Source organism: Protopterus annectens, chromosome 1.part0 (assembly GCF_019279795.1).
Source record: "Protopterus annectens isolate FY-2018-M chromosome 1.part0, PAN1.0, whole genome shotgun sequence".
In the NCBI taxonomy this organism is placed as follows: Eukaryota; Metazoa; Chordata; order Ceratodontiformes; family Protopteridae; genus Protopterus; species Protopterus annectens.
The window spans coordinates 661856989-661875683 of NC_056725.1; the positions used below are offsets into that span (position 1 = coordinate 661856989).

General features: G+C 37.9%; 1 protein-coding gene across 1 annotated transcript in view; it reads right to left on the reverse strand.

The window, feature by feature from the left end:
- Window positions 1–18695, reverse strand: part of LOC122793974 (F-box only protein 27-like) — a 612799-nt gene that overhangs the window by 496479 nt on the left and 97625 nt on the right. Inside the window, exon 3 of the mRNA XM_044062038.1 lies at window positions 16042–16134. Within this exon, the coding sequence (XP_043917973.1) occupies window positions 16042–16134 (93 nt within the window). The remainder of the gene's footprint in view (window positions 1–16041; window positions 16135–18695) is intronic.

Genomic DNA, 18695 nt, shown 5'->3' on the forward strand with positions numbered 1-18695 from the left:
CTGTTTTTGTTGTCATTATATTCTAAAAATGGACATCCATTTCAAAATCAACATTTTGCAAAAAAAAAAGCATCATTTTATGTTTCATTTCAAGTTAAAACGGTCACAAACATCTGTTTAAACAATAAATCTAATCTGGGCAACAAAGTCTCTAAAGCTGTAAGGAAACGTCTATGAGAAATGTAAGCTTTAGATTTAAAAATGCAGAAAAGTAAAATATGTGCAGTATGCAACATTCTTATGTGTTACAGGACGTAGGCAATAATGGGGTTGATATAATGGCTAAGGTGTTTACTTTGAGTCACATGGTACAGGGTCTGATTCTCACCTAGGCTTAAAATGTCCCACAAGGGAAGCTAGCCTACTATTAACCTATGAACCTAATACAATTAAGTTAGTGCTGCTTATTTCTGCAAACTAACACCCAAACTATAATAATTTTACAATACTATCAACAAATTATTGAGCACATACAAAATATAAAACTAAACAAAATAATAACTAATCAAACTAAAAAGTGTTAGAAAAATATCCAACAGACAATTCAAAAAACATGTGTAAACTAGGACTATATTATCACATCAATCCTTTCCTCTAAGACTAGGCATGTAGGATCACAGCCCACACGTTTCTACACTAAAAACTAATCCACCCCTCAATCATTTTCTCTAATGTGGAATCCTGTCAGCTCTGGATGAAAATTACTACAATACAGTAATGTTTGGAATTGACCACAGTAACAGAATACATTGCTGTCTAGCAATGAAGTCCTTTAACTGGTTGGAGCTACTCAGTTTACTATACTCTCACCTCAAAACTGTCCAAAACATCCTGTACAGCCCCGAGAAATTTCCTGCCACCAGTGAATTATTAAAGTGGAGAATACCCCAGATATGACTGAAGATGCAAAGCCAACACCTAGTATTTACCCAAAACACTAACACCAGCAGGGATTATCTACATGCTGTATACTTTGTTAAACTTTTAAAACTTTTGAACCGTATCCCAACAACTATCAGAAAAAATGCATCCCACCAACAATTTAACCCCCCCCCCCCAAAAAAAAGCCTAGCAACAACATGGTCTTGCCCATGTACTAAACCAAACTGCTAAGTTCCCCTTCTTCTCATTTAAACCAGAGAAAATTCACAACTTTCGACTCTTATATCCCTTAGAATAAGTCTCAAGTGCACAAGCAGCTTTTTGTTTATGACATGCAAATGCCTAATCTATTGTCTGGGTGCAGTGTCACTTATAGGCATATATATTACTGAATACCATCTTCTTTATAACAAAACCGAGAGTTGAGTAATATCCCCTACCCAACTGCTATAATTGCTATAATATTTTAAGATGAACAAATATGGGGAAATGTTGAAATCTTGACTATTGCAGCTAGAACACACTGAATGAGCTACAAAAATATATGTGATATGGTACTTCTATGTTAAAATGCATACATCTGCTACTAACACATACAGAAGGTTCTACAAATTTGTACAGTTAAAACAGGATGAATAAGCTACTTAATGTATACAAAATGGCACTGCTATATTCAAATGTATTAACATATCATAAAATATATATGTGCACTAACTCAAATCTGTAATTTTTCCGTTACTCATGTTTGTAATTATATAAGCTGAATAACCTAGGTTGTGGCAGAAAAGGGTCCTAGGTCCAATCCACTACTCAAATAAGCACATTAAAAATGGTTTTACTTCCCTATCATTGTGGTGCTAGTGGATTCAAACAAGAGGGCCCTGACCAATTATCTACTTTTCAGTGATAGGGAAGTTCTGCAGATGTTACTGCATGAATCCACACCTCTGTAAAAACTGGTCTAGCTTTCTAGGAGAAAGAGGATTACAGTCGGTCCCTAGATGTAGTGGTAAATACATTAGCCAAGGCTTCAATCATTGAAAGAACTGTGGATTTTGGCTCTGGTGACCATGAAGTTCCTTTTACTTTTACTGGGCATATGAAAATTCCATAAGACTGTCACTTGAATTAATTCTTCACTATATACAGTGTACCACCAAATGAGAAATCATGTGAGGAGAAGTAGAAAAACTATCTTTAATAAATGACTCAAAACTTACAGATGATGTCTGGTCTGTATAAGGCCAGTTCACCTACCCACAAGACATAGAAATCAGATTCCTCAGGAAGGGAGGGGGATGGTTCACTTTTTCTTGAGTAAGGACTCCTGACACTGATGCTTGATCCAAGGATGACTGCAGGTTCATATGGAATAAAAGTCAGGAGTTGAGAAAGGGCATAGGAGGGTGAACTATCCAGCTTATGCTGAAACATGAAAGCAGATATTCAAATCTTGGACCTGCTCCTGGGGAGGTCTCCAGTTGAAAAAGGGTGCAAACCTCTATGGAATATCAGTCTTGACTTGCAAAAAAACTCTGCTGAAACCAGAGGCCTGTGGAGAGGCATTCAGACCAAATGACAGTTGAAGGCTTTTAGCTCAGGAGGACATAGTGTCACCTCAGTGCAAGGCAGTTTTATGATGCACATATACACAGCCCTCAATCCAAATAGGCATCAGATTCCATGACTGCAGAAATGAATCTTTTGACCCATTCCCCAGAGCCAAAGGTGGCCTTTGGAATCAAAAGGTATGTCATCAGCCTAATGCAATTCTTTCTATCAAGAACATTTTTTTTCTGAATGGGGTATTAGCAGATGCAATAGGAATGGCATGGTGGTACTGGACAAGATGTGTGGCATTTTCTGTTTCAAGCAGTCCTGCAGAGCTTTGCCTCTCTGCTTAATGATCTTCTGGTTGAACCTAACACAATAAGCATGGGAGGCAACATCATACACCATCCCCAAGCAAAATGCACACTGACTATGGAAGTCTTTTCAGGGTATAGGTTTTCTTTATGTAATTTAATGACTTTATATTCTGACATATAGAATTCCATATGTTTGAAATTTCCTTGTTTTTTAAATATGCAAGAAAAGACTATTCTCCAGTGGTGTACTTATCTGTTTCTCTTATAAGCCAGGCTAAACAGATCAACTATTACTAACGTGCTTCAAACTTAACATACTGTAACAAGAACAAACTAAAATGGAAAGAGCGGACATCCCTTCTCAACACAGATGTGCGGATGTCCAGTTAGGAAGGTGTCTGCAAAAAACACAGGAAAAAAAGGGTTCAAAGCAGTGAAGACAGGCTGGGCATTGCATCTCCTATGGCAGACGTCTCAAATGGTATCACCAATACAACAGTGAATAAAATGAACATCCAAGTATAGAAGATGTACTAGTTGAAGCTGCTGAGGTTCAGAATACCACAAAAATCATTTGCCCCTTTGGGAGCAGGAAATCGCAAAAGGAAAGCCTTCACTCCTATTCCAATAATGTGACATCTTCTACAATCTGTCTGAATCTCACAGTCTGTGCCTGTCCCAAGAGCTCCACTGACCCAGACTGATACAATATGCAAATCCCTTTGGGCGGTGGTCTGAAGATGCCCAGAAGACAGCAAATGATCGACACACCTGTCTTTCAAGAGGGTTGTCCCGACCAGAACAATCTCTGTAAACTGTTTATCACAATCAAAATAGACAGACTGGATCAGAATCACAGCTACAACATGGTCCAGATGGTAGAAAAAGGAACTGCCAAGATGTGTGCACACTGATCAACTGGTTAACTTCAGCTCTCCCAGTGTGAAACCAAAAACTGAGAAAAAGGAGTGACACTGGAACTTTGAGGTAAGATTCAGTTACTGGCTAGTAAGTACACTGCCTGGATGCCAGCAAAGAAGAAATCTGGAAAACCTGAAAAACAAACAGAAAAGATAGAGAGAAAACATTGTCTTGGAAGGACTCTGCAGCTGTGCAGCAAGAATCAGTTCAAGCTTCAGCTTTGGTTTGAGAGATGGCTTCCAGCAATTTGGAGGAAAAAAATACATCAAATGTACTCAGGGATGATTAACATAAATGAAACACTGAAATTATATATCAACTCAAATAACAAAAGGCTGGAAAAAAATAGAAGAAGCTTTAAACTAGCTCTTCAGATGAACTGATAAATCTGCAAAAATCAGAGGATGAATTGAAGAAAAAAAATATTGGCCGAGTATGAGGCGTCTCAAGAAGAGAAGTTTCAAAGAATAGCGGAGTTAGAATTTATTTTTTATTTTTATTTATTTTACATTTGTTTACCGAGATAGTCTGACTGGACACAGGTCCATTGACAGCAGAGGCCCGGGGAGAAAAGTTCCACAATTAGATTAACATCAGCATGGTAATACAAACAATCATATAACAGTGATAACTGAGATAAGTACAGAGATAAAAAGTCTAATACAATCCAGTCTAAACAATAAATACATCAGCAGTAAGTGAGTACATTTACAAAGACAGAGAGTCTCATACATCAAAGCTTTAACACTGATTAGTGAGATAGGATAAAAGAATAAAAAAACATATGATTTGGCATGACATATTATACAATACAATTAAGAGTGTGGACAGAAAACCTGTGATTTTTTTCTTCTGTATCACAGAAACTGGAAGGAACAGAATACATCAACTGTATGAAAGCACAAACAAATAACTGAACTGGTATTTCAGAGTAGGATTTGTTAACTGAAAGAGCACAATGAGTGTATGCTCCAAGCCTGGCCATGAGAAAGCAGCCAAAATCTTTATTAGTAATGATGCAATCATACCAGCAGAAAGAGTTGATCCTGACAAAAAATGGCAAAAGGAAAAAAGTATTAAAAACTAAAGACATCACAGTGTTTGTAGAAAATGATTATTCAATGTACACCAGGCAGAAAAGAAACAAATGTATCCCAGCAATCAGAAATGTCGAGAGCCAAGTGTGAGATTCAAGCTGCTGTATTGAACCATCTTCAGAGTATTCTTCCTGGAGAATCAAAGGCATTATTTGATGCAGAACAGGTTAAGCAGGAAATAAAATTTATCCAATAAAAAGTGAGCCAGCAAGTAGAAGGGAACTCTGTTTCTCAATATTCTGAGAGTAGAGTTCACATAGACTTTCAGTGAAACGTTTTCCAATGTTCCAAAGGAAAATGCTTGAGAGACAAAAAGCGCAGGAGTTCACTGGAAGACTCGGGAGTACTTAGGAGTTGAACCAGGCTATGGTGTTGAGAGAGAAAGAAGAAGAGGAAGAAGACCAGTAAGACTGAAACTTGTGAATAATGGGAGATTAGAAAGCATCAATCTAATTTGCAAACAAAAGTGGCTGAAAAAAGATGGGACTTTTGTTGGCCTTGTGGGTGGACTTTAAAGCATGCACTGTGCACTTTATGTTATTCATATTTAAAAGGACTCTAAAGTGGGAAAAAGTAACTAAGTAAAACAATTTTTGTTCTTATTAGTGTTTGTGTAAAACATTTCATGATATAAATTACATACAGTAAAGCAGTGTTGTGTAGTGTGTCGGGAGTATTTTAAATGTGGTATTGAGTTTTCTGAGTGACTGTGTTAAAGATATTAAAGTAAATGAGTTTTCCTTTTTAGTTGTAATTAATATAAGCTAGCTTTACAGTATAACAAGAGAAGAAAATCTGGAAAAAGCAAGTTTAATCTTAATATACTGTTATCTTGGGATGCTGGGGTCGGGTGTAATGGTGCACTGATTATATGTAGAATTAAGGTACTTTCTTTTGTTTTAGAAAGGGTAAAAGTCTAGATTAATGCCCTTTGCTTAAGTTATAAACTAGTGTTTTGTAAGCAAGTAGGCTTTTTCAGAGCCAGGAAAAAAAGCTATATTTCTTACATCTGCAAAGATATTGGCTTGTTTTTTCCCCAAAATTTGTTCTGAGTGAAATTTACAAAGATTCTTTGCTGGGCATATGTCCACTGAGATGAGCTGTCTGCATGTGTAAGGAATCGATTTTGAGAGTTCTGAGCATTCTTTGCCAATGAAAATGCAAAATTTAAAGGTACAATGGCAAACAGTTCAGTGAAAAATAAAAGTCTGAAATTATGAAACATGAATAATCATGCTCCACTTAAAGAAATCCCAATCCCTCAGAGTCACACACTCCAGGGATCTAAACCTTGTCATCACAGTGAACAAAACATGCTGGAAGGATAGGTTCCTGACCCAGATACTACCCACACTCTGGAATAGACTGCCCATACATGTCAAGCAGAGCACTTCCTTGGCCCTCTTCAAAAGGAACCTTGATAATTGGATGGGAGAAATTGACCTCGGGATCACGTCAGTCGTCCTGCTAGACAGGGGTCCAGGGAAGTAAATATTGTGGGAAGAAATATCCAGGGAATTGTTATGGCTAGGCTTGTATAGGCCCTAGGGCCGATAGCCTAGTACCAACCTATGAACCTATGGGAAGTGAATAAAAGACAGCAGCCTTAATAATTTAATGCATTTAATAGAACAGTGTACAATTTAGTTTTATTTAAAGATAGCCAGTGCACTTTTTCTTGGGGCTAGAAGTTAAAGTTTTCTGAAAGCATACCAGTTGTTTTTCACATATGGGGGAATAGAGATAAGGAAAGAACAGGCAGCAATCAGTGCAAGTGGGAACGCAGGCTGTAGCATACATGTTACAATGGCTAACCTTAATTTTGCCTATGGGTGCAACTGTTGGCTTGAGGCAATTGTTCCTATCTATAGGGTTAAACTTCATTTTCGGAACATGTACATAGTTTTGTGTGTTTGCTCTATGTTAATATGGCATGGGAAAGCTCTGAATATGTAACGTTTTTTTTTTTTTGTGTGTGTTTTCATTAAAACAAAAAGTACTGAAAAATCTGATGCAAGTTCAAATGTAGATGAGAAGAAACTGCATAAAGGACCAGCCTGCCAAACATTAGTGTGTGCATGTAGCATAAGTCAGAAATACACATTCAAAAATGTCATGTACAATATGTGGGAAAAACAGCTTTTTATCACAATGGCTACATTACCCTTATTGTCTTGGAACCTAAATGGCCGTATAGGTATGGACAAAAAGGAGAGATTATTGAATTGAATTACATTAAGAAATGCAAAGTCCAAACAGTAATGATACAGGAGACATACCGAAAAAGATATGAGCATGTGAATTTGACAAAGAAAGGATTTCTGGATGGATATTCAAAAAATCAGGGATAAAGGAAAAGGGGGGTAGTTATACTAATTGCTAGAGGGGCTCCAATACTGACAGAAAAAAAGACAATGGCAGATTTGTGGCAATAAGGGGCTATTGGTAAGGGAGGAGGATTACAATGGCATGTATTTTATACAGTGGATATAAAACACTTTTTATATCCATTGTATAAAATACCACAAATGTGACCTTGTAAATGAAGTGATGGTTGAAGTTATTAACAAATGGGAAAGAGGCCACTTCAAAGCTATTTTGGATCAGAATTCTGGTGGTTTGACGGAGTTTATCCAACCCAATGATGTGGCTAACACACAGACAACCAGTGTGAGTTTAGACATGGATGCAGGTGTAATTGACAATAACAACTTAGAAAGAATACATTTTCGCTCTGCATTTATTACATCTTATAGAAGGTTCAGCATGCAGATTGCTGACACTTCGTATAAAAATTGGGTGATAATAACCACATGTAATGATATTGGACAATGTGTAGGCGAAAAATCCACTATTGTGTATAGGAAAGGCCAGTGTTTAAAGAATATGTTTGAGTCTCATCCTAGGGGACTGTTAATGGGCCATAAGAGGGAAATGTGGTGCTTGTAACTATTGTGCATATATACTAGAGAGGTCATCCTTTGATATAAATGGTGTCACAGTTAAATTGAATAAGAAGTGTTCATGTGAAACAGATAAAGTGGTGTACTGTGCCTTCTGCACAGTTTGCCCCGTTTTTATATAGGGAAAACTGAAAGAAAGCTAAAGTGTCAGATTTATGAACACCTTAGGGAAATTAGACTTAAGAAGACACTAATGGAATGGCCAAACACTGTAACGATTTTGATGGGCATAATTTCAAATTTACTGTTATAGACACATTTGAGGTTGATTTGAGGGGGGTAACTCTGGACCTTACAACTAGAAAGACGATAGGCCTTATGGCAATTGAGAACTAATGCTACCCATTGGCCAGGGATTAATGAGGCCTTCTCTATATCTTGTTTTTTGAAACTAAAATCACTGGAAAGGTGAGATTATGACCTAGGGTATATGTACATAGCCTGCTATCTTTTTTATATACTGACAGTGACTATAATATGACAATATTGTTTACACCCATTTTTAAATAAAATATATATTTATTTTAATGTGTGTGTGTGTATGTATGGTTCCACTTTAAATCATCGAATGTTCAGAACATCGACGTTCTGATCATCAAAACCAGAACATCGATGTTCAGAACATCGAAGGTTTAAAGTGGAAGTGCCAGGTAAGTGAAAGTGTAGAATTCTGGCTGTGTATGCAGGGCAGCAAGGTGCCCTGCATGTTGTGTGTGTGTGTGTGTGTGTGTGTGTGTGTGTGTGTGTGTGTGTGTGTGTGTGTGTGTGTGCCATCTGAGTGTTGGCATTGCAGGTAGGGTATGGGAAATCTCCCGTTTAGCACTACCGCATATAGTGGTAAACAGGAGATTTCCCTTACCCCACTGTAGTGCAATCTCGGAGTTGTAATATTAAAGTAGGGGGGGTGTAGCCCCCCACATGGGGGTGCAGGGGGCGGAGCCCCCCTACATAACAGTTTTTGCAAGGTTTTTGGTGGTTGTGTGGTTCATTTTGAATCTTCGATGTTCTGAACATCGATGTTCTGGTCTCGATGATTAGAACGTCAATGCTCTGAACATTCGATGATTGAAAGTGAATCCGTATGCGTGTGTGTGTGTGTGTGTGTGTGTGTGTGTGTGTGTGTGTATATATATATATATATATATATATATATATATATATAGATAGATAGATACAATACTTATAATTTAAATATGCTTTAGTATTACATGGTTTTATGTCATTTTATAATATGTACTTTTTTGAATGCTATTTTACTATTTGATATAATGTGCTTCCTGTTCCCGTATGGTTGATTGGTTGTTTAATGTTGAAGGGGTTGGTAGTCTACTATTTAAATGAAACTTCCTGGTAGTTATTTTATCTTGATAAAGTCTCTGAATGGTCAGAGACGAAAGTGCTTGTGATACTGTTATTATTATTTATTGTTTTGACCTTCTAGTGTTAATAAACCTTTTTGACTTGTTAGATTCTCGACTGGACTGTGTCCTGGAGCTCCTGCTAAATTTTGATTAAGAATGGAACTTTATTTGTAACAGGGCGGCTGTATCTCGGGATCATACAGGAGAACATATTACAAAAGAATGTACATTTCTGAAGAAATTTATGAAAAGATTTGGTAAGAAAGACAGGAATTCAGTGGTAGGAACTCAGACAGAATTTGACATATTTTTCTACAAGGTACAATAACTGAGTTAGATTAGACAGAAATGATAATACACTGGAACATTTGCATTTGATTGAAGGTTTCAATACACATTCAATAACTAGTTCAGATAATGTACCAATATAAACCAAGATAAAAATGCAAATAAATGAAGAAAAAAATAAGACAAAGGTGTTTTCCTACCTACCTGTTAAAAGGAGTTTAAGGAATACATAGTGGAAATTATTCCAGAATTATTGGGAAGATAGAAATATCTTCAGAAGTTATAGCTAGTGAGTGGGATAAAATAAAAATGAAATTTAAAACAGGGTAGAAAAACAGAAAGAGATATGGTTAAGAAGTAACAGGACTTACTTAGAAGGGCCAACAAAGGTTAATGTACTGCAGAATAAAAAGGAACTCACAGAGCACGAAGAGGAGAAAACGCTGAGTGCTAAAGAGAAAATAAAGGAGTACCTGGATAATATGCACGAGTTTAGAAAGATTGTTGTTAATTAACTAGAAAATAGAAAGGGTTGTTGCCAAATTTAGGGAACCTATAACAACAAAAAACATATAAAAATAAAAAAATAACCAGAGATCCTGTAGAGGTATTAGAGATATTTTGGAAATTTTATGAAAATTTGTGTAAAGAAGAGAAACGTGGAAATCAAGAATTGGCACATATGGAAATTTTATGAAAGATTTAATTATGCCAAGGTTAGAAGTAATTGAGGCTCAACAATTAACAATTAAGACAGGAGGGGATGAGATATCAATCTTGAAGAAATTTTTCAGGAATAGATGGTATTGCTAGAGAAGTTTGGAAGTTAGGAGATACGAAAGTGATAAAGACCCGGAAAGATCTGATAAGTTGCTTCTACTGGTGTTATCACCTAGTAATAGACTTGTCTGCTCTATATTGTTGCCAGTTTTGCACAGTTTGTTTTCGGTCTGTGTAATTTTCTTGGGCTTTTGACACACTGTTTTTGTCTTATACGAATGTTATTTCATATAATGTGAATGCCGCGGTAGCATGGCGGTGGAGTTGTTACCTCACAGCAAGAGGTTCTCCCGTTCGATTCTCGGCTTGGCTTGGGAGTGCCTTCTGTGTGGAGTCTGCATTTCCTCCCCGCGGTTGGGTAGCGTTCAAAAGACATGCGTGCGTAAATGGGCGTGCCTTCGTTGAAGGTTGGGCGTCGAGCTGGCACCTCGGCATTTCATAAAAATCTACTGCCAATCATTAGCAGACCGGAGTTCTGCTGTGGCGACCCCTTACCCCGGGAAAAAGCCGAAAGACAAACAACAACATTTCATATAATGTGAATGTCATTTCATAAAATCTGTCATTCATACTTCTCAGTTTCTTAGCACAGGAAATCTTGACAAAGCCTAAAAAAATTGGTTGCCAAAGACTCAAAAATAGAGACAGATTTTAAAGATTGCTTTATAAACCTAGAAAGTTGCTAGAACAACAGGATTTGTGTTAGCATGTATTTTGTGGAATCAAATACCTTGCCTTGTATGGGGCATACAACTCCATGGCTTTCCAAAAGCTCACTAAAACTCCATCTTTATATGCAAGCCTGTCTCAATCTAAACATAAATGTCATTTTTAGTTCTTTTAATTCATGTTAAACATTTATTTTTTCTAACTTACTAAAGTAGTTGCGTAGAATTTCAAGAGGTTCACCTGTTTTTTTTTTTTTTTTAATGTTCACTGTATAATGCTGGTACTGGCCACTCAAATACTGAGATAGACAGAGTAAATAAATTATATAGATAGAAACTGAAAATATTATGTGGTTTAGGAAGGAACTGAATCACTAGCAATACAGAAAAATAATTTAAAAAAACACGGATGTAACTTAGCCTTATGCAACTGAGCTTCCCCATAAGTGGCTGTTCTTTACCAAAGTTGTACCCTGCATAACAGCCTAAAAACATTTTAACCACAGAACACTGAAAAAGCTCGTCAATATTAGCAATTATTTCTAGCTTAAGCAACATAAAAAATCAAGAGATGCTATGATCTATTAATCAAATAGCAGAGCTCCAAACTGGACTCTCATGCTCAGATAAAAATATAATTTATTGGTGAGAAGTTTCACTAGTGCAGGTATTTTGAGCATACTGGAGTAAATCATGTTAATGACAAGCTGGAAGCAGGTGAACAGCATCACTTAAGTGACAATATTACTGTTGAAGCTTCCTGATACTTCAGAACTTTACTGTACATCTGTTGATCCTCATTACATTTGCAATTCAGTTCCACATTTTAAGTTGTATGCTGGTAAACAATGCAAGCGAACTAGGACAAGCTCAAAAAAAAAGTGGGGAGAATGAAAACAGAAGCTAGGATTCAGTAATGCATCACATACTGCACAGCAGCAAAATTGCTCATTGCATTATGCCACGGCAATTCAGAGACTGCTATAGAGCTACAAGGAGGCTCAGGTTCACAGTGTTATACTGGTCTCACTGAAGGCAGCATGCAAATGCAGCACACCAGGGGCATGGCTAGTGCTAATTAGCCACGTGAGCACCCCCAAAAGTTTTCAACAGAAATCAAAATAGCTCAGTAGAGTAATTCAAAGAATATCTATGTCACACTATTTGGGGAAGAAAGTAAAAACAGGCTAGCTGGAGTATAACCATTCAGTCTCCTGGAAGAAGCAGGGCTGCTAGCTCCATGGCTATACATACTATAAAGCCTCACGTGTTTGTGTGTACCTCTCTCTCTTTTGCATGTGCTTGTGTGTGTGTGTGTGTGTGTGTGTGTGTGTGTGTGTGTGTGTGTGTGTGTGTGTGTGTGTGAGAATGTCTATATATACACGTGTGCATGTATGTTACATGGGTCACTACAGGGAACACTATCATAATCATTCAGTGTTTGACTCAGAGACATGAAAAGGAGCCACTAATGAGCTGTTCCCCATGTGACCTTATCACGTCTTTGAACAGCATTATGTTGACACTGTACTATGGGGCATTGTCACATTAATCACACAGCACTGGTAGCTATATGCTTTCTGAATCTCAGAGTTTCAAAACCTCATACAAATCTGAACCGTGAGTTTAAAAAGCAGTTTGAAATTATTTACTACCTGCTGCTGCCTCAGCATTTGGTATTCATGGAGAAATAACCAAGTTTAAAATGACTTACACAACCAGTGACTTTGTTATTAACTCATAAATATTCCCACTAATTACATTAATACTTCACGTGCATTCCTCTCTCTCTCTCTCTCTCTCTCATATTTTAAATTAGATGTAAACTTTATTAAATTTATCAGATACTTCCAGTCAACTTCATCACTGGAATCATATGGTTGAAACAGCTGTGATTCCAAGCCATGCTAAATAAAATCCTTATACTACCAGTGGATGAAATAGGGGTGGTTAAGTACACAATGGTTTAAAAAAAATCATTTTCTCAATACTTACTTTTGACACAAACTGCTATTTCTCATCTGTAAGATGTTCCATAATTCTTTGTATAACTTTTACTAAGTTTGTCCTATATTCCGCATGCAAAGAAATCAGCAACATTTAATTACATAAACACAAGGAGAGTTGTATTTAATTTTTCATTGTTAATAACTTAATTGCATACTATACATTTTCCACAAAGATATGTACCTCTCCTTTACTCACTTCCTCATATGACGACATCAACAGAACAAACAGGCACGTGTTTCCAAATGAGTGGAGCACTATAGGTACCTAATATTAATGTCTCAGCATTCAATTACACTTATCCAATGCACTATTCCTATCCATTCTTCTATACCAGAAAGCAGCTACAGAGTGTTAAACACCAACCCTTCCCTCCAGGGAGAATAAATGCTCTTCAGACTCAATACTCTGCTACTTCAGGTCACAATTCAAACAAAATTCAGAGGAACAGATACTGGAATCCCTTACTCTGCATAATAGGCCAGCTCAATACCTGAAAGATTTTTTCATGATTTGCATGAATGTATTTCCACTGTTCCAAATGTAAGCCACCTTTCATCAGTTTTTATATAATGCCTGCAAGTGACTATGTATGATCACACCTTTGGTAATTAATGATCACTCCTTTGTATAAAACTGAAGACAGTGGCATGTTACTTAAGTAATTAAGCCGATCTTTATAAACTATTTTTCAACAAAAAAGGACTATACTTTTGTTACTGTTTTTTTAAATTGAGTTGATTTATTTGATTTAATTGGGCGGCGCAGTGGTGCAGCGGTTAATGCTGTCACCTCACAGCAAGAGGTTCTCCGGTTCGATTCTCGGCTGGGGTGCCTTCTGTGTGGAGTTTGCATGTTCTCCCTGCGTTCGCGTGGGTTTCCTCCGGGTACTCCGGTTTCCTCCCACATTCTAAAGACATGCTTCTGGAGCATTGCTCCCCGGGCCTCCGCTGAAAACAGGATCTGTGGAACCTAGTCGGACATTCCCGGTCAACAAATGTTAAATAAATAAAATAAAATAAATTTAGGCTAAGTAATTCCTTCTGCATTTGAAACTAGTTACATTCTTTTTCCACTATTAATATTCATTCTGTTAATGTACCCTATACTTAAGTAAACATCCTATTATAAATCTATGTATTTTATCTGTATTTACTTATTAAAAAATAAGTAAGTTAGCAGATTCAGGGCATAAAATAGGAAAACAACTACAATTTGCATTTATATCAATTAATATACAACATTAAGCACAGCAGCATTAATGATAACTGAAATAAAAAAAATAAGTTTATCTGTTTCCAGATAGCTACTGTTACCACAGCTGTGCCAGGTGTATGAAATGGGTATTTGGATAAAGACTAACCTATAGATTTTGTTTTTAGCTTATTTGCTACTGCACATTGGGATGCAACGGTATTAATCAAATAGAAAATTACTAGACAGAGATACGTAGCGAGTTAGGATAAATGATGTTAAAGATTACACCTTTAAGAAACACTTCCAATTAATGCTAAGTGAGAAATGAATGAGGACTCTGGCAATGCTGGAGCCTGGTGGGATAAGAATGTGAGCAGCCAATACTAAGTCTCCTTCCTTGAATGGTAGATGTGGCTTCTGCACATGACGACAGCTCTCGCTGGTGGGGAGAGGTGGCTGATCTGAATGCTATGGGCAGGCAACCAAACATTAGAAAGTGGCTGGTAGAATAGACCTCTTGTGCAGTAATACATATTATGCCATTCTGCCCTCCCCTACCATCACAAAAAACATCTCCCTGGCCACACATTTGATGTCCTCCCAATCAACTATTACCATTCCTTGCCTGTGAGTTGACTCTGAGGAGCCAATAAGAATGTTAACTCTCTGGAGTGTGAAGGCCCACCTGCCAAAAGGGATATAACAGAAACTTGCCACTTCCATGCAGCAAGCTCAAATGAGTCAATGGGGAGCCTGGGAACAGAAAACCAGTAGTGGTACAGGGCCAAAATAATAAGTAAATACATCTGCAAGGAATTCAAGTGATTACTTGAGAAGTAGAGTGTTCCATGAAACTGGTTTAATAACATCTTTAAGAGATGGTACAGACAGTACATGGTTTAATAACATCTTTAAGAGATGGTACAGACAGTACATTTTGGTCAAAAGATGAGGAACAAAGTAACTGCATAAAGGTGAAAAAACAGGGAATGCACACAACAGAAGGAGAAAAATTTAGGAAATCAAGCCATCACGTAAAAATCTACCGCCAATCATTAGCGGACCGGAGTTCCGCTGTGGCGACCCCTAACCAGGAAAAGCCGAAAGACACAGCAACTAAGGACATGAAAACACTGCCTCTGGCTAGAACAGGCTTCCATCATGCAAGGTAGGGAATAGTACAGTGAATATGTAGGGTAAAAGCTAACTGAATCTTCTAATTCTAACGCTAACTGTGATAAAATGAAGGCGGTAAAAGAGAAATAAGCCATGAGGGCTGACGCCTAATAGGTGAATAATACTCTAAATGGGGAAGGAACGCCACTTTTCCCAAGTTAGCTCTAGCCACAGGAGTCAAAGGCCTTCTTATTCTTACTAAGTGCAGCATCTTCTTGCTCATTATTTTGATTTGGAGTTAATTAAAGTTATGTGTGGGTGAACATGGGATTAAGTGATGTACTATGTTTACAAACAGAAGCAAATTATAAAGAGGACTGAGGTTATGTTTTGAGAGTTTGTAAATCAGATTTGTGGTGGAGAGAAGCAATACAGGATTTAGTGCTCTTGTCATTTTACTGTTATGCTTTACACCCATAAAATGGCAGCACTTTTATGGATCCTAACTGACTAATTGTAACTGCAACCACTCCTTCAGTGCCTCCTTCCATCATCTCTGGAGTTTGTTTTGTAAATGCAGGATGAACTACTTAGAAGAATTAGCAAGTACTGTAAAATGTGTGTGCTCCAGAAACATGTTCTGCCCTGGGCAGGTGGGGCTACATTTTGGAAGGTGGCACAATTTGCTGTACAGTTTCAAAAATCCTGGCCACACTCCTGGTTCACAAGTGAACTTGACTCACAAAACCCCTTCTGCCTCTTAACTGTATACATAGCTCCATCCCTAGAACATTACAATTGAATAACTGTATTCTGGGTCATAAAGCAAAAACTTATAACTTCATAATAAAAAAAAAAAAGAATCTTCTCAGGAAAAGGATGTTAAAACTAACCAGTCACAGACATAGATCTCTGGCTGTTTATCAAGCTCGTCTTCAGTGGCTCCTTCTGCAAGAAGATTAATCAGCTGCTCTTTTGAGCACCACCTGTAAAAATTAGAAAAATGATTATGTATTCAGCAAGTCATAATACGGCACTGATGACTGCAATGCCACAACACTTTTTTCAAAAGATTAAACCGCATTTTATTTTTAACAATCTTTTAAACATTTTTCTAATACAGCATTAAGACCAAAACATCAACAATGAAAAAGTAAAGTTTTAAAATAAATATATAGCCCATAATGTCTGGACCTGTTCCGTGACTGTTATGCACAGAAACTGCCCACTGAGAACAGGCAAAATAATAGAACTAAAGGATAGTATGGGGTGTTCAGGAGCCACAATCCCGCTAACTCAAAAAAGATTCCTCTCTCAGTTGTGAATTTGGACAGCTTAACCTTCAAAGTAATCCCAGACTAAAGTCCAGACAGTACTTAGGAAGTAGAAGAGATAACCCTAGAATTACAATGAAACATTCTCTTTCTGTTAAAGGGGGGGGGGGGCTAAAAACGGAAAATGATCCATTCACGGAGGGAAAGGATTTGTTTCCTCTTAAGGATAACATTATCTGAAGACAAAGAGGCCTGGCCAATCAGCTATCCCTCCTTGAACCTTGAAATATTTCCAGAAAGCTGCAGCTGATCCAGTCCTCAAAAGGAAGACAACTTCACATGCCATTCAATGCAAAAACATGCAGAGAATGCAGCCTCAGCCACTTCATCAGAAAATGCAAATTACAAAAGGCTACCTGGGAACCCACAAGTGACATCATGCACACCATCTGGCTACAGCTTTCGTTATTCCAGACTCTGACATCCATGAGCCTAACCAGAGCCAATTCTTCAAGAATAGACTGGAATTTAGAGAGATGAGGTGCACAACTGAGAGACCCTTAGTCTCATTGTGGTAAAGTACACCCTCTTGCCACTCAGATATGGCAACGAACACCTTCTTGTCACAGCCATCCAAAGCTCTAGAACCCTTCTCGGGCAACAGGTAGGAAACACTGGTATGAGACCAACAATGGCTTTAAAACACCACATAGAAGTCAGCTTAAGGATCTTACAAAGTAAATTGTTCTATATTGCTGCGGCCCTATACTGACTGCCACCATTTCTGGGGCCACATGTAGTTGAGCAGGGGCTAGAATTAAGAAGCAGAATACCAGGGTGTCAAATGACATTTTACCTGTGGAAGTACCCAGAAAAGGAGAGGAGATGAAGACCAAAAGTATGCTAGATCTCTGGAGCCACTAGGAATTCTAAACCAAGAGGCCACCCAAGGAGTTGAGTAGTAGGAGTGGAAGCGCTCATTCTACTTGTCCATCTGAAAGACAAAAGCTTTCAAAACCAACTGTGAGGGATCTCCATGATATTCTACTACTACAACAAGGAAGCATAAGGACATAACACTCAAGTGCTGGGTATGGGCAGAGCAGGAATCACTCATGGCCTTTTACATAGCAGAGAGGCAGCAAGAAAGAAAAAGGGGCCTGTGCTGAGCCTGGCACTGTCATCACTACAAAGTACCTATCCATGACATCCCACATCCATAGCATAGGCTCCACCCAACAAATAAACAGTGTTTGCAATCTCACATCTGGGCTAAAGACACTGATGCAGACTCATAGGTTCATAGGTTCATAGTTCAGTACTAAGCTAACTGCCCTTGCGAGCCATTTTAAGCCTAGCCAATTACCCCTTGTGAGACTCAAACCCTGCACCTTGTGTTTGTAAGGCAAACACCTTAGCCATTAAGTCACCCTCCCAACCATCACTCAATAACCTCTCCTCAACTAAGACTAACCAATACCAAAAGGAGAAGCCTCAGCCCCATGTATACCACATCTGTAAAAGGTCAGTTGGGGAGGGGGGGGCAGCTCCAAGACTAGAGTCCAAGGTGATCAATATCAAATAATACACTCTGCAAGCACCCTGGAATCATCACAACCTAGATGGAAACCAAGAGAGCATCTGTCCTAGATCTCTGGTCTGCTTTAGCCATGCTAGCCAGGAAGAGCTCAAGTATCTACTAACAGGAGACAATCTTCACTACCATAAGGCATGTAAGAATGCATAACATTTGGACTCTCTTTTAGAATCTTGGGCCACAAGATGAATTTCCCCCTAGCAGTCCCAGGGGGAGCTTCCTTCCATCATCTGTAGCACAATATAGATGGAGTTTCAAAATCCAAAAAGAATTTAGATGGCTATGAGTGCAGGAGCATGGCCAATAACAGTAACAGACAATAAACACTGGCAATCATGTAGATGAGCACATTTATGCAGTCAACACATTAACTTATATTATACAACGACCCCCCCATTAATATTCCAAAATGTGCATGCTGATTGGTCAGCGTGCACGTTGTAAATCAAAGACTTAGAACAAGTCTTTTTTTTTTTTTTTTGTTACAACAACGGAGAACGCAAGATCTCCGTTGTTTTTTAGAAACTGTCTCGCTATATTAAAGGAGTTTAACATAGCGAGACAGCTTTAAAAAAAGCAACGGACATTCTCCATTGCTTTTTTAAAGCTGTCTCACTATGTTAAACTCCTTTAACATAGCGAGACACTTTGTAAAAAACAACGGAGATCTTGCTTT